This window comes from Macaca nemestrina, chromosome 10, assembly GCF_043159975.1.
Source record: "Macaca nemestrina isolate mMacNem1 chromosome 10, mMacNem.hap1, whole genome shotgun sequence".
In the NCBI taxonomy this organism is placed as follows: domain Eukaryota; kingdom Metazoa; phylum Chordata; class Mammalia; order Primates; family Cercopithecidae; genus Macaca; species Macaca nemestrina.
Window position 1 is genome coordinate 9713027 of NC_092134.1, and position 17066 is coordinate 9730092.

The window sequence follows — 17066 nt, forward strand, 5'->3', positions numbered from 1 at the left end:
TGTATTTTTTAGTAGAGACGGGGTTTCACCGTGTTAGCCAGGATGGTCTCAATCTCCTGACCTCGTGATCCGCCCGTCTCGGCCTCCCAAAGTGCTGGGATTACAGGCTTGAGACACCGCGCCCGGCCGTGTGTGTGTTTTAAGATGGTGTCTTGCTGTGTCACCCAGGCTGGAGGGCAGTGGCACGATCTCAGCTCACTGCAACCTCTGCCTCCCAGGTTCAAGTGATTGTCCTGCCTCAGCCTCCTGAGCAGCTGGGATTACAGGCAGCCCCCCTACTTCCTCCCTGCCATACCCAGATAATTTTTGTATTTTTTATTTTATTTATGTATTTATTTTTAGATGGAGTCTCACTCTTATCACACAGGCTGGAGTGCATTGGTGCAGTCCTGGCTCGCTGCATCCTCCGCTTCCCGGGTTCAAGCAGTTCTCTGCCTCAGCCTCCCAAGTAGCTGGGATTACAGGCGCCTGCCACTACGCCCTGCTAATTTTTTTTTTTTGGATATTTTAGTAGAGACAGGGTTTCACCATGTTGGCCAGGCTGGTCTTAAATTCCTGACCTTGTGATTCACTCGCCTCGGCCTCCTAAAGTGCTGAGATTTCAGGCGTGAGGCACCGCCTGGCCCTTATGTTTTAGTAGAGATGGGGTTTTGCCATGTTGGCCAGGCTGGTCTTGAACTCCTGACCTCAGGTGATCCGCCCGCCTCTGCCGCCCAAGTGCGGGGATTACAGGCGTGAGCCACCATGCCCGGGCAAAGATTTCCCAGGTACCGTGGTCTCCCTCATCTGAGTTATCTGTTTGACCTGAATTTGATGTCAGTTGCCATCTCACATGCACCTGGCTTCAAGGTGTTTGTTTGTTCCCTGGATATAGTGGTCCTTCAGTATTACCAACTTATCCTTCAGTTATTCAGTTATCATCAATTTTATGATGATTTTAAAAAACTCTAGGTAGAAGAATAAAGGATGGAGGGAGAAAGGAGGCCGTTTATCTTAGCATAGAATACATTTCTATTTTATAAGCGAGGACAGGGTTAGATGGTTGGGGTGGAGAGGACCCAGAATTTAGGTAATTTGCCTAAATTAAAAACAGACTACACAGTTATAACAGCAGAATTGGGATTCAAATCTATTCCTTTGGCCAGTCCTATTTTGCCTCAAATTTCTGAAATTGAGTTTTATTTTAGCATAATTTCTGAGAACATTCCAAGTTCTTAGATTTTATCTAAAGACTCCATAGGTTAATGTTGATTGGATGGTTATGTCTCACCTCTTTTCCATTTCACATTTATTATCTATTTGCAACCATATTCTGCTCTAGATTCTGAGGTAAATGAAAAAAGAGCCTGTCCTTAACTTTTAATGCTGTCTTGATCTTGCCTTAATTTGTCTTAACCTGTAGGTTTTTGTTCTCCTCTTCCCTTGGCATACTGAGTTTCCCAACAGTTTCTTTATATTCTTCCCTGGACAAGTGCATGCTGATAAACAATTGCCTAAGGATTGTACTGGTAATGAAAAGTGGCTTGTTCCGGATCTTCCTTTATTCCTTTATGATCCTGTAGAGGAAGAATCGGGAAGCATAACAGTGGTGACCATTCACTTGGTTTGCCGAGGACAGTCTGGGTTTCCTTCTGTTTTCTCAGTGTAATCCTCAGTAGCTCCCCAACTCAAATGTGCCAGGGTTTGGAGAATAAATTATATGGCCATCTTATATATGATCATGATTGCACCTGTGGCGACACAGAAGTCTGAAGTAAATTTTTCTGTTCTTCATAAGAGCCTTTAAAATAAACTCCAGTCTTCTGGGGTTTTGGTTTTAGGATATGCGAGAAAGCAGACAAATAGAAGTGAACTGAGAAGAAGGTGGGATATGAGACTGAGAGGTCCTGCTTGTGGTGATGCAGGGTCCTTTGGAGCCCATCCACCTTTGCTAGGGTTCACTCCAGTTCTGCACTAGGAAGAGCCAGGCACACTGCTTGCTCTTTCTCCTGGAACTAGACTGAAGGTGAAGTCTGAGTGCAGAGAGAGTTCTGGGCATCAAGGAGGGATGGTAGGCAGAATTGAAGGGGAAAGCAGCTTGACATGATGGTGGCCAGAAGGACATGGAGTCTTGTGGTGACCCATTTGTGGGTAAGAGATAGAGTAGGTCCTCGTTGTCTGTGCTTATTATTGGAGAAGCAGGAAAGCCACAAAGTGTGGCCCAGATTTTAGGGAGTATTAAGGTGGCGGGTCATGTTTCCATGATGGAAAATCGTAGGTGTTCCTACAAGAGAGTTTTTCTGTGTGTTGGCTGGGCATCTGGTCCCTGGATTTGATTGATTGTACTCTTTCTGTGTTACAGAAGGTTCCTGTTGTAAAAGAAGATGATGAACCAGAGGAAGAAGACGAAGAAGAAATGGGTCATGCAGAAACATATGCAGAATACATGCCAATAAAATGTATGTCTTCGGGATTTGTCAGTTACTTATGTCAAAGTTTTACTGTGGTTTCTTTGCTGCTTTTTGTTTTGTTTGGTTTTTTTTTTTGTTTTTTTTTTTTTTTGAGACGGAGTCTCGCTCTGTCGCCCAGGCTGGAGTGCAGTGGCGCAATCTCGGCTCACTGCAAGCTCCGCCTCCTGGGTTTACGCCATTCTCCTGCCTCAGCCTCCTGAGTAGCTGGGACTACAGGCGCCCGCCACCGCGCCCGGCTAATTTTTTGTATTTTTAGTAGAGACGGGGTTTCACCGTGGTCTCGATCTCCTGACCTTGTGATCCACCCGCCTCGGCCTCCCAAAGTGCTGGGATTACAGGCGTGAGCCAGCGCACCCGGCCTGTTTTGTTTTTTTCCATATAAATTTAGAATCTTTTTAGGTCAGAGTCTTAAAACCAAAACTAAAGAAGCTTGGATTTTAATTTAAGTTAATTTTGTTCGTAGGAGTAGTGATTATAAAAATCAAAGGTAATTGTAAAGATACATAAAGCTAAGATACATATTTAATACAACTTGTCTAAAATTGTTAAAACATTGAAATTATAAAAATAATTGTGCTATTTGAATTCCATAGTTTTTAATTAACTTTGTTTCTCCCTTTTGTATAACCATGATTCTTTTTTTTTTAGCAGCCACTATATGAAGTTGAAAATTAGGTTTTTAGTATTTGCATAAAATTTTCACTTTTTCATTATAGGAAACAAATCTGTGTCTAGAATTTGTCTTTCGTGTAGTCTTGGTTTCTATAAAAAGCCACTAATAATACCATTTGAATTGATCTACAATTCTCTTTTTATGAACTACTCATAGAATCCAAGATTCCATCCTTTTCTGGTCACCTATAATGAATTTTAGGGGTCCTATCTGAACTTCTTTTTATTCCAATAATCATTTTGCAAAAGGATTGAAAGAGTTTATGGCCCTTTAATCCAGAGGGCAGCAAACTCAATCTGGACCAATCCCTCTTTTATAGTAAATAAAGTTTTATCGTAACAGGCATGATTATTGGTTTACATATTATCTATGGCTGCGTTGACACTACAACAGCAATGTTAAGTAGTTGTACAAGAGACAGGATGGCCTAAAATGGCAAAATCATTCTCAGACCCTTCACAGAAAAAGTTCCCTGATCATTATTTTAATGTATTCATGTTGTACATTTTGGGGACTTGGTTGTTTAATTTTATAGCCAAGTTTGTCTTTCAAATACGTTTCAAAGTAAAATATATTATTGTTTTTAAGGTGGGGTCTGGCTTTTTACTCAGTCTGGAGTGCAGTGGCATGCTCTTGCCTCACTGCAACCTCTGCCTCCCAGGATCCCTCCTGGATTCAAGCAATTCTCATTCCTCAGTCTCCTGAGTAGCTAGGATTACAGGCATGCACCACCATACCTGGCTGATTTTTGTATTTTTAGTAGAGATGGGGTTTCACCATGTTGGCCAGGCTGGTCTCGAATGCCTGACCTCAGGAGATCCACCCACCTTGGCTTCCCAAAGTGCTGGGTTTACAGACGTGAGCCACCACACCCAGCCAGGCAGTGGCGCAATCTTAGCTCACTGCAGCCTCAGCCTTCGAGGCTCAAGCAATCTTCCCGCCTCAGCCTCCTGAGTAGCTCAGACCACAAGTCCCACCACCATGCCCAGCTAATTTTTGGATTTTAATTGTAGAGATGAAGGTCTCAATATGTTGGGGAGGCTGGTCTTAAACTCTTGGCCTCAAATGATACTCCTGCTTTGGCCTCCCAAAGTGCTGAGATTATAAGCATGAGCCTTCGTGCCTAGCCTCAAAGTATAATTATATTGCAAACTTTTGTTTTACTGAGTGAGGGACTGAAGTAACAGAACTCCTTAATCTGGCATTATGTTCTGTTACTGCTAGAGAGCCTGCTGGTATGAACCAAGTTGGTGTTTTTTTAGATCTTTTTTAATCAGCAAATCTCTATTTTATTTTATTTATTATTTAAGTTTATTTATTTATTTTTTGAGACAGAGGCTCACTCCACTCAGGCTGGAGTGCAGTGGCGCAGTCTTGGCTCATTGCAACCTCCGTCTCCTGGGTTCAAGCAATTCTCGTTCCTCAGCCTCCTGAGTAGCTGGAATTACAGGCGTGTGCCAACATGCCCAGCTAATTTTTGTATTTTTAGTAGAGACAGGGTTTTGCTATGTTGGCCAGGCTGGTCTTGAACGCCTGACCTCATGTGATCCCTCGGCCTCCTAAAGTGCTAGGATTACACGTGTGAGCCACCCACCTGGCCCAAATCTCTATTTTAACCATATGTAGTTGATAAATTATTTTAGTCAAATATAGATACTACTTTATCGTCAGTGACTTTTTATAGAAGCCCAGAGTGAATACTTTTTATTTTCTTTGTCATAAGAAAAACAATAAAATATCTTATAATGAAACTAGAGGCCGGGCGCGGTGGCTCAAGCCTGTAATCCCAGCACTTTGGGAGGCCGAGGCGGGTGGATCACGAGGTCAGGAGATCGAGACTATCCTGGCTAACATGGTGAAACCCCGTCTCTACTAAAAATACAAAAAACTAGCCGGGCGTGGTGGCGAGCGCCTGTAGTCTCAGCTACTTGGGAGGCTGAGGCGGGAGAATGGCGTGAACCCGGGAGGCGGAGCTTGCAGTGAGCCGAGATCACGCGACTGCACTCCAGCCTGAGAGACACAGGGAGACTCCATCTCAAAAAAAAAAAAGAAACTAGAAATGTTATTACTTAGAATAATTAAAATATTTTGTTTTTACATTTTTGTTTAGTAAAAATTGGCTTGCGTCATCCGGATGCTGTAGTGGAAACTAGCTCTTTATCCAGTGTTACTCCTCCTGATGTTTGGTACAAAACATCCATTTCTGAGGAAACCATTGATAATGGCTGGTTATCAGCATTGCAGCTTGAGGCAATTACATATGCAGCCCAGGTAAGCAGTAATATTTCATAATTAATACAATAATTATTTTATCCTATTCCATATAACATAGTTGTTTCAATCTAAAGGTAACTTTTCCTTGTATGAAAACCCTGTAAATGTGATTTTTATGAAAGTTTAGTGTGTTGGAAAATTAAATTTAGAAGTGTAGAAGAGATACAGGTAGTGCATTTCCAGTGGAAATGGCAAATGTTATAACTTTCTTGGAATTTACTGAGAGTATCTATTAAAATTAAAAATATGGGCCGGGCACGGTGGCTTACGCCTGTAATCCCAGCACTTTGTGAGGCCGAGGCGGGCGGATCACGAGGTCAGGAGACGAGACCATCCTGGCTAACACAGTGAAACCCCGTCTCTACTAAAAATACAAAAAAATTAGCAGGACGTGGTGGCGGGCGCCTGTAGTCCCAGCTACTCGGGAGGCTGAGGCAGGAGAATGGCTTGAACCTTGGAGGCGGAGCTTGCAGTGAGCTGAGATGGCGCCACAGCACTCCAGCCTAGGCAACAGAGTGAGACTCTGTCTCAAAAAAAAAAAAAAAAAGAAAGTATATCGACCAGGCGCAGTGGCTCATTTCTGCAATCCCAGCACTTTGGGAGGCTGAGCTGGGTGCTTGAGCGCAGGAGTTCAGGACCAGTCTGGGTAACATGGTGAAACATCATGTCTACTAAAAATACAAAAAATTAGCTGAGTGTAGTGGCATGCGCCTATAGTCCCAGTTTCTTGGGAGGCTGAGGTAGGGGAATCACCTCAGCCAGGGAAGTCGAGGCTGCAATAAGCTGTGATCTTGTCACTCTAGCCTGGGTGATGGGAACAAGACCCTGTCTCAAAAAAAAAAAAAAAAAAATTACATATATGTATATGTGTGTGTGTGTATATATACCCATTCCTAGGAGTGTGTTCCCTAGAACTGTAGATAAGAACATATGCAGAATGGCCGGGCGCGGTGGCTCAAGCCTGTAATCCCAGCACTTTGGGAGGCCGAGACGGGCGGATCACGAGGTCAGGAGATCGAGACCATCCTGGCTAACACGGTGAAACCCTGTCTCTACTAAAAAATATAAAAAACTAGCCGGTTGAGGTGGCGGGCGCCTGTAGTCCCAGCTACTCGGGAGGCTGAGGCAGGAGAATGGCGTGAACCCGGGAGGCGGAGCTTGCAGTGAGCTGAGATCCGGCCACAGCACTCCAGTCTGGGTGACAGAGCGAGACTCCGTCTCAAAAAAAAAAAAAAAAAAAAACAAAAGAACATATGCAGAATGATATTTGTTGTACCTTTGGTCCCCCCAGCTGGAAAAGATTTGAGCATCCACATTGTTGGGGGGTGATTGCATAAACTGTGATATTATTGGACTGTGGGGTGTTGTGTGGGCTTTTAAAATGATGTGAGGTAAACAGTTGTCTTGAAGTGATTTCAGTCATATTCCATATCTGTAAAATAAGTAATGACCAAAATAGCCATTTATCCTCCATATTTTGTGTGATACAAAACTTTTAATTTGGCTGGGCGTGGTGGCTCACGCCTGTAATCCCAGCTTTTTTTTTTTTTTTTTTTTTTTTTTTGAGACGGAGTCTCGCTGTGTCACCCAGGCTGGAGTGCAGTGGTGCAATCTAGGCTCACTGAAGCCTCCGCCTCGCACACCTGGCTAATTTTTTCTACTTTTAGTGGAGATGGGGTTTCACCATGTTAGCCAGGATGGTCTCGATTTCCTGACCTCATGATCCACCCACCTCAGCCTCCCAAAGTGCTGGGATTACAGGCGTGAGCCACGGTGCCTGGCCCAGTCCCAGCAGTTTGGGAGGCCGAGTCAGTTGGGTCATCCTGAGGTCAGGAGTTTGAGACCAGCCTGGCCAGCGTGGTGAAACCCTGTCTCTACCAAAAATACAAAAATTAGCCAGGCATGGTGGTGCACACCTGTAATCCCAGCTACTCGGGAACCTAAGGAGAGTCGCTTAAATCCAGGATGTGGAGGTTGCAGTGAGCTGAGACTGTCTCAAAAACAAACAAACAAACCACTGGCCGGGTGTGGTGGCTCACGCCTATAATCCCAGCACTTTGGAAGGCTGAGGCGGGTGGGTCAGGAGTTTGAGAACAGCCTGGCCAACATGGTGAAACCCCGTCTCTACTTAAAATACAAAACTAGCCATGCGTGGTGGCACACACCTGTAATCCCAGCTACTTGGGAGGCTGAGGCAGGAGAATCGCTTGAACTCAGGAGGCGGAGGTTGCGGTGAGCCGAAATTGTGCCATTGCACTCCAGCCTGGGCAACAAGAGCGAAACTCTGCCTCCAAAAAACAAACTTTCTATTTGATTCTGCAAGTGTTGATGAGGGGAGTAGGCGGGCTCACCAGTTGGTTAACTTTAGTTACCTGATGCATGGGAGAGTAGCAGGAAATAATATACAGTAAATATGTAGAAAGTATCCACATTAAGCTGAGCGTGGTGGCTCACGCTTGTAATCCCAGCACTTTGGGAGGCCGAGGCGTGCGCATCATGAGGTCAGGAAATCGAGACCATCCTGGTCAACACAGTGAAACCCATCTACTAAAGATACAAAAAATTAACTGCATGTGGTGGCGCCTACCTGTCATCCCAGATACTCGGGAGGCTGAGGCAGCAAAATAGCTTCAGGAGGGAGTCGTAGGTTGCGGTGAGCCAAGATTATGCCATTGCACTTCAGCCTCGTGACATAGCGAGACTTCATCTCAAAAAAAGAAAAGAAAAAAGAAAGTATCCACATTAAAAGCCAAAACTTTGAAATTTGGCCGGGCGTGGTGGCTCACGCCTGTAATCCCAGCACTTTGGGAGGCTGAGGCGGGCGGATCACGAGGTCAGGAGATCGAGACCATCCTAGCTAACGTGGTGAAACCCCGTCTCTACTAAAAATACAAAAAATTAGCCGGGCGTGGTGGCGGGTGCCTGTAGCCCCAGCTACTCAGGCGGCTGAGGCAGGAGAATGGCGTGAACCCGGGAGGCGGAGCTTGCAGTGAGCCGAGATTGCGCCACTGCACTCCAGCCTGGGCGACAGAGCACGACTCCGTCTCAAAAAAAAAAAAAAAATCCAAAACTGTATGAAATTTATGTAAAAACAAAGTCACAAAATATACATACGAAACAAAAAACAGATAACATCAATATACTTCTATTCCTAAAAACAGTGTATGAAAGATTGATCACCAAAATATCTGAAGGATTATATTAATTACCAGCTTTTTGTTTTTCAGCAACATGAAACTTTCCTACCTAATGGAGATCGTGCTGGCTTCTTAATAGGTGATGGTGCTGGTGTAGGAAAAGGAAGGACGATAGCAGGAATCATCTATGAAAATTATTTGTTGAGTAGAAAACGAGCATTGTGGTAAGTGTTTAAAAACTTACCTCTGGGCTGGGCGTGGCCGATCACAAGGTCAGGAGATGGAGACCATCCTGGCTAACAACGATGAAACTCCATCTCTACTAAAAATACAAAAAATTAGCCAAGCGTCGTGGTTGGTGCCTGTAGTCCCAGCTCCTCAGGAGGCTGAGGCAGGAGAATGGCGTGAATCCGGGAGGCAGAGTTTGCAGTGAGCCGAGATCTTGCCACTGCACTCCAGCCTGGGTGACAGTGAGACACCATCTCAAAAAGAAGAAAGAAAAAAAAAAAAAAACTGGCTGTGGAAGCTTTTGTTAGTGAATAATTACTTTAGCATGTGGGGATGGGATCCCCCTTCCCGTCAAGACAGAGTCTTTGTCACCCAGACTGGAGTGCTGTGGCACATTCCTGGCTCACTGCAGCCTCTACCACTGGGGCTCAAGCAATTCTCCTGCCTCAGCCTCCTGAGTAGCTGGGACTACAGGCGTACACTACCATGCTTGGCTAATTTTTTGTAGATATGGGCTCTTGTTGTGTTGGCCAGGCTGGTCTTGAACTCCTGGGCTCAGGCAGTCCTCCTGCCTCAGGCTCCCAAAGTGCTGGGATTATGGTTGTGAGCCACTGCACTCAGTGGGATTGGTTTCAATGAGTAAGTGTATTTTTCTTTTTCTTTTTTTTTTGAAGTGTCACGACCTGGCTTTATTAATTTCTGAATTCTAGAATGGTATAATTTGTATTTAATTTGTGCTTTTTAATATTTTGGCAGGTTTAGTGTTTCAAATGACTTAAAGTATGATGCTGAAAGAGATTTAAGGGATATTGGAGCAAAAAACATTTTGGTTCATTCATTAAATAAGGTATGAAATCTTTTTATTCAGTTGATCATTCAATAAATATTGACTCATCTGTGAGGTGAGAATAATAATAGCTATCTATATAAGGGGAAACTTTTTGGAAAACTTTGATGTTACTCCACAAAAAGCATAGTGAGTGCTAGCCACTATTGTTGGTTTGTGGATTCCTGTGTGCTAAACACTGACGCAGTAGCCACTCATCACATGTGGCTATTGAGCAGTGTAAATGACCAGTCCACATTGAGATGTGCTCTAAGTGTACAGTGCACACCAGTCGATTCTCTCAGTGTTCAGTGTTACTTGTGTCTGTCTTCTATAGTTTATATGTCATAAGGGTGCAGTGTAGACAGTTGGGATACCTTGCACTATAGGTCTCCAAATCCTATGTGATGTAGATAGTTATGGCTTGGGCAGACCGGTTTCAGTATTTTTACAGCTAATGGACTTGAGTTACCCATACCTCTGCTCATGTGAAAACAGTTCTGTAAGGTGAAAGACAACATGTACCAGTGTGTTTTAGAATGTTAAGGTTCAGTTAGCAAATCTTTATTGACTTACTCTGCATGCACCAATTGTTGGTGTTATAAGGTTAAAATAGACTTATAGGGTTCCTGGAAGGGCCTCCCTAGTAGCCCTTTGAAAATAAGTAACTGCACCTCTTACTTCCCATGCGAGTCCTAAGTTGAATTCAGTGTTGCCCTAAACTGGTTTGTTAGGGTGGGTTTTTACTGGGTGGATTTGTGGCTGTAAAATACTGTGTCTTGAATGACTGTGTATAGTTCAGAACTAAAAGGATGTAACTGGCATCTAGAATTTTTTTTTTTTTATTTCAGAGTAGTATTAGGGCGCATTAACAACTACTCATAATTCTTATGTATCAGAAATTAATCACGGTGTTTTGCATATAGTAAGTGCACAATAAATGTAAGTTGTGAATTTTTTTTTCTTATAGGGGAGTTTGTCTGGTTTTTAATGTTTTTTCGTGGTAATAAAGTTTTTAAGACTTTGAAAACTGGATTTTTTTTTTTTTTTAAAGATCTCAGCTCTGTCTCCCAGACTGAAGTGCAGTGGCGCAATCTCGGCTCACTGCAACCTCTGTCTCCCAGGCTCAAGCAATTCTCCCACCTCAGCCTCTGGCGTAGCTGGGACTACAGACATGCGCCATGATGCCTGGCTAATTTTTGTATTTTTTGCAGAGATGGGGTTTCACTATATTCGCCAGGCTGTTCTTGAACTCCTGAGCTCAAGCGATCCACCCACCTTGACCTCCCAAAGTGTTGGGATTACAGGCGTGAGCCACTGTGCCCTACCAAAAACTGGATTTTTGTACTATAAAGTTGTGTGTTTGTGTTATATACATATATACAAAGAAATTTGTGTCTCCTTGTACTTTTGTGTTTTCTGAATCCTGTCATGGGCCTAACAAGAGTTCCAGCTTGTGAATGTTTAGTTGGGATAAGTGTTTCAGAGAGAAAGGTATGCTAATTAACTAAATTATTTTCTTTTCTTTTTTAGTTTAAATATGGAAAAATTTCTTCCAAACATAATGGGAGTGTGAAAAAGGGTGTTATTTTTGCTACTTACTCTTCACTTATTGGTGAAAGCCAGTCTGGCGGCAAGTACAAAACTAGGTTAAAACAACTTCTGCATTGGTGTGGTGATGACTTCGATGGAGTGGTATCCTTTATGGCAAATATTTTTCTATTTTTTAATGATAACAAAATTGTAAAAGGGTAGACTTTTGGGAAACAGGAATCTTGAGATTAAACGAACTGCTGGAGTGTAAACTTCAATGATTACCTAGAGTACAAAGGGATTGGAAAGTTGATTCGGTTTTTTACCTGTCAGATAGGAAACTAACCTCCTGGTTTGGAAAAATGTTAATAGATATGAGGAATACTGAATATTGTATTCCACTTTTGAGGATTAACATTGCATATTTACATAGCAGAATACCCGAGAAGATTCAGAGAAAGAAAACTGTTAGAACTTAGTGGTCCCAAACTTGTTCACAGTATGTCTTTTAACTGTCCTGCATGAGGAACGTCACTTTTTGAAATGCTGATTAAGTTGGTTACCAATCATGCTTCTGCTGATATAAGTTACCAAATAACAACTTCTTGCTGCAGTGGGTTCTTTTCTCTGTTTTAATTTAGAAGCAAATTGCTGGTTTAGATAAATTCCAAATTCAGTGAATGTCTTTGAGGCTAGAGAGGGAGGAGGATGTAACTGGGGAAAGGCCCATAGGACTTCCTGTGTATTTGTAGTCATAAAGTAGACAATCAGAAGGCCTCAGGGAAATAAAAGTTAACTCTTCTTGAAAGACTGGAGATACTTAATACTGACGTGGTACATTCCTTAATTCATTCCATTTAGATAGTGTTTGATGAGTGTCATAAAGCCAAAAACTTATGTCCTGTTGGTTCTTCAAAGCCAACCAAGACAGGCTTAGCAGTTTTAGAGCTTCAGAACAAATTGCCAAAAGCCAGAGTTGTTTATGCTAGTGCAACTGGTGAGTAGTTATTTATTTAAAAATATATATTGTAGGTTATTGTTTCAACTATAATATATTTCATTTGTGGGATTTTCAGGTGCTTCTGAACCACGCAACATGGCCTATATGAACCGTCTTGGCATATGGGGTGAGGGTACTCCATTTAGAGAATTCAGTGATTTTATTCAAGCAGTAGAACGGAGGTAATGCAGTTTACGGTATATACTGTTTTCAGTAGCAATCTAAGAAATGTGTTATTCCTAAAGCCCGTTCTCTGTATGTTAAAATTCTACTTTATTGGTAGTTACTGTATGTTTTAATTTTATTCAGAGGAGTTGGTGCCATGGAAATAGTTGCTATGGATATGAAGCTTAGAGGAATGTACATTGCTCGACAGCTGAGCTTTACTGGAGTGACCTTCAAAATTGAGGAAGTTCTTCTTTCTCAGAGCTATGTTAAAATGTATAACAAAGCCGTCAAGCTGGTGAGGAATTTTTCTTCTTTCCTAGTGTTTATTTAATGTATCTGATAATGTTTCTGTTAGTTTTGGTGATTGTGATGCCTCCTGCCCGTGGGAATGTATTTCTGCTATAAAACAACAGATGAAGCCAGCGCTGTGGCTCATGCCTGTAATCCCAGCACTTGGGAGGCTGAGGCGAGCGGATCACCTGAGGTCAAGAGTTTGAGACCAGCCTGGCCTACATATTGAAACCTCATCTCTACTAAAAGTACGGAAAAAAATTAGCCAGGCATGGTGGCACGCGCCTGTAGTGCCAACTACTTGGGGAGGCTGAGGCAGGAGAATTGCTTGAACCCAGGAGGCGAAGGTTGCAGTGAACCAAGATTGTGCCACTGCACTCCAGCTTGGGTAACAGAGGGAGACTCCATCGCAAAACAAAAACAAAAACAAAACAAAACAAACCAGATGAGTTACCAGATGATAGGCTGTTTAACCAATGTGGTTTTTTGTTTTTTGTTTTTTGTTTTTGAGGCAGGGTCTTACTCTGTCACCCAGACTGGAGTACAGTGGTGTGATCTTGGCTTACTGCAACCTCTACCAACCAGGTTCAAGGAGTCCTCCCAACACTGCCTCCTGAGTAGCAGGGACAGCAGGCACGTGCCACCGTGCCTGGCTAATTTTTGTATTTTTTGGCAGAGATGAGGTTTTACAGTGTTGCCCAGCCGGATCTGGGCTCAAGTGATTCACCTGCCTTAGCCTCCCAAAGTGCTGGGATTACAGGCCTCAGCCACTGCGCCTGGTCTAACCAATGTTCTTATATTTCAGATTTTCCATGTTTTCATTTTGTTAAGGTAATTCATAAGTTAGAGCCATTTATTTCAGTTGCGTAGTTCTTAAAATCACATTATTTTGTAAAATAACTGCATTAGGTAATAAGAAACTTGAGACAACTGTGTGAGTATCCTGAGAAATAGATTCCCAAGTTACTAAAGATGATTTATTAAATTAATATTAAATGGTCTTGCACTTAACATTATTTTGATTTAATTGGTATTTTTAAATAACTAGACTCAAAGATGAAGTGTCTAAAATGTTGATTGTGTATCTTCAGTGGGTCATCGCCAGAGAGCGGTTTCAGCAAGCTGCAGATCTGATTGATGCTGAGCAACGAATGAAGAAGTCCATGTGGGGTCAGTTCTGGTCTGCTCACCAGAGGTTCTTCAAATACTTATGCATAGCATCCAAAGTTAAAAGGGTTGTGCAACTAGCTCGAGAGGAAATCAAGAATGGAAAAGTAAGTAGAAGAACACAGTAAGAGATTTATTGGTTTTGGGTTATGTTGTTTAGTCTTTGTGGGTGCTGAGGTTTTCTGCTTGTAAAATCGGGTTTTCCTAAAGGATAGTCGAACTTTTAAAAAACACATTTCCTAAAATTATAAAAGCAATGCCTATTTAGAGAATTTAGAGAGTTCAGAAAAGTATAACAAAGTAAACATCACTATAATTGGTCATCCATAGCTGGTAGCACTGGTAGCATATGGATGTGTATTGCATTAAGGTTTTTTCTTTTTGGTGAATGTTTATCTACTTTAAGGATAAGATACTATAAACTCTACAAGGGCAGGTGCTTCACTCTTGCTTACTACTGTCTGTAATCCTGTCTCCTGCCTCAATTTTTGACATATAACCTGTCTCAAATATATAGAAGAAATAAGTAAAACAAATGTGTGTTTTATAATAATGGGGACATTCTTGTTTGAAATCTTTGTTTAGCTAAATATTTAAAATATGTCTTGGTAAGAAACCACAAACATTATTTGTAATTAACATGTTTTCTTTTTTCTCCAGTGTGTTGTAATTGGTCTACAGTCTACAGGAGAAGCTAGAACATTAGAAGCTTTGGAAGAGGGCGGGGGAGAATTGAATGATTTTGTTTCAACTGCCAAGTAATGTTTTTGTTTTTCTTTTTGAGTTCTTAGATTAGTTCCAATGTGGGCATTGCCTGGAGACAAAACTTTTGATTCACCTGCATCATCTTTGAGTTTTCTTGATCTGAGTTTTCCGCTTTTCTGTGACAGTGTATCTGTTGGAAAACAATACCAGAAATCTTATAATCCTAAAATGTTAAGCGTTTTGCCAATATTACATAGAGTATGTGAACTAATAGAAGGGCTTGGTTTTGTCTGTCTTGTACATCTTGGAAATCTGTGACAGCTTGGTTTAGTTTCAGTTTTAGTGTTCTGTATTTGAAATTACCATTATCTACAGGAACAGTAACTGTAGTTCGTCCTAATGTAACGAAGTCTACTTTATAAGTTGACTGAGTGTGGTGCCTCACACCTGTAAGCTCAGCACTTTAGGAGGCCGAGGTGGGCGCATCATTTAAGGTTGGTAGTTCGAGACCAGCCTGGCCAAAATGATGAAACCCCATCTCTAGTAAAAGTACAAAAATTAGCTGGGCATGGTGGCACATGCCCTGTAGTCCCACCTACCTGGGAGGCTGAGACAGGAGAATTCCTTGAACCTGGGAGGTGGAGGTTGCAGTGAGCACCACTCCACTCCACTCTGGGCAGCAGAGTGAGACCCTGTCTCAAAAATAAAAAAAAAAGAAAGTCTACTATAAAGTTGAAAATAAGCATGAGATCTTCAGAAATAGATTTTAAAATGTTTCAGGCATTGTTTTTAGTTTGCCTAACCTCCAGATTCAAACTCTGGTAGTAAATTGAGCAAAATAAACTTCCTGCTCTATTATTTTGTGCCTCGGGATGCATTCAAATGCTCTTTTTATAAGCAATACATGAGGCTCATCCCCTGTAATCCAAGTACTTTGGGAGGCTGAGTCGGGTGAATCACCAGACGTCAGGAGTTTGAGACCAGCTTGGCCAACACGGTGAAACCCCGTCCTACTAAAAATACAGAAATTAGCCAGGCATGGTGGCGGGCACCTGAGAGGCTGAGGCAGGAGAATTGCTTGAACCCAGGATGTGGAGGTTTCAGTAAGCCGAGATTGGACCATTGCACTCCAGCCCGGGGTGACAAAGACGCTGTCTCAAAAAAAAAAAAAAAAAAAGAACAAGACATATGCCTGCTAATCTATATTTTTCTGTACATGATTACCTAGAACTATCGTGTCCGGAACGGCAGCCTCTCATCACATGTGGCTATTGAGCAGTTGAAATGACCGGTCCATATTGAGATGTTTTTGTATGTGTGTACTGAGCCAGGTTTCAAAGACTCCTTAAGAAAAAATAATGTGGCCGGGCGCGGTGGCTCAAGCCTGTAATCCCAGCACTTTGGGAGGCCGAGACGGGCGGATCACGAGGTCGGGAGATCGAGACCATCCTGGCTAACGTGGTGAAACCCCGTCTCTACTAAAAAATACAAAAAAACTAGCCGGGCGAGGTGGCGGGCGCCTGTAGTCCCAGCTACTCGGGAGGCTGAGGCAGGAGAATGGCGTAAACCCGGGAGGCGGAGCTTGCAGTGAGCTGAGATCCGGCCACTGCACTCCAGCCTGGGCGGCAGAGCGAGACTCCGTCTCAAAAAAAAAAAAAAAAGAAAAAATAATGTAAAATATATGTGTTGACATGGTACATTGAGTTAAATAACATGTATTATTAAAGTTAGTTCCACCAGTTTTATTTATTTTTACTTTTTTAATGTAAGCGATCAGAAAATGTAATAATTGTGTATGTGGTTTGGTTTGCGTTCTTATTTAGTTGGACAGCCTTGGGCTGGAAAATTAAAATTTATTTGAGCTTGTTTATCAATATTTTGTAAAACTGAGCAAGGTATATTTCAATATATTTAATAAGACTTTACGGCCAGGCGCAGTGGCTCAAGCCTGTAATCCCAGCACTTTGGGAGGCCGAGGCGGGCGGATCACAAGGTCAGGAGATCGAGACCACAGTGAAACCCCCCGTCTCTACTAAAAATACAAAAATTAGCCGAGCGAGGTGGCGGGCGCCTGTAGTCCCAGCTACTCAGGAGGCTGAGGCAGGAGAATGGCGGGAACCCGGGAGGCGGAGCTTGCAGTGAGCCGAGATCGCGCCACTGCACTCCAGCCTGGGCAACAGCGTGAGACTCCGTCTCAAAAAAAAAAAAACAAAAAAGACTTTACATATAATTACTTTGTCAACTGAAGCAGTAATTGTTGCTGTTTCTCTCCTACAGAGGTGTGTTGCAGTCACTCATTGAAAAACATTTTCCTGCTCCAGACAGGAAAAAACTTTATAGTTTGCTAGGAATCGATTTGACAGCTCCAAGTAACAACAGTTCACCAAGAGATAGTCCTTGTAAAGAAAATAAAATAAAGAAGCGGAAAGGTGAGTACTTTAAAAAAGGAAAAATAGGTAATCCCAGCACTTTGGGAAGCTGAGGCGGGCAGATCACAAGGTCAGGAGATTGAGACCATTCTGGCTAACACGGTGAAACCCCGTCTCTACTAAAAATACAAAAAATTAGCCGGGCGTCATGGTGGGCGCCTGTAGTCCCAGCTACTCGGGAGGCT

General features: G+C 42.6%; 1 protein-coding gene across 5 annotated transcripts in view; it reads left to right on the plus strand.

The window, feature by feature from the left end:
• The window catches only part of LOC105495454 (strawberry notch homolog 1), an 84390-nt gene that overhangs the window by 31789 nt on the left and 35535 nt on the right, over nt 1–17066 (plus strand). For all 5 annotated transcript variants that reach the window (XM_071070854.1, XM_071070856.1, XM_071070855.1 and 2 more), the window contains 11 exons: nt 2342–2438; nt 5234–5394; nt 8625–8758; nt 9519–9609; nt 11122–11283; nt 11983–12118; nt 12198–12303; nt 12431–12584; nt 13672–13854; nt 14408–14505; nt 16730–16881. In XM_071070854.1, the coding sequence (XP_070926955.1) occupies nt 2342–2438; nt 5234–5394; nt 8625–8758; nt 9519–9609; nt 11122–11283; nt 11983–12118; nt 12198–12303; nt 12431–12584; nt 13672–13854; nt 14408–14505; nt 16730–16881 (1474 nt within the window). The remainder of the gene's footprint in view (nt 1–2341; nt 2439–5233; nt 5395–8624; nt 8759–9518; nt 9610–11121; nt 11284–11982; nt 12119–12197; nt 12304–12430; nt 12585–13671; nt 13855–14407; nt 14506–16729; nt 16882–17066) is intronic.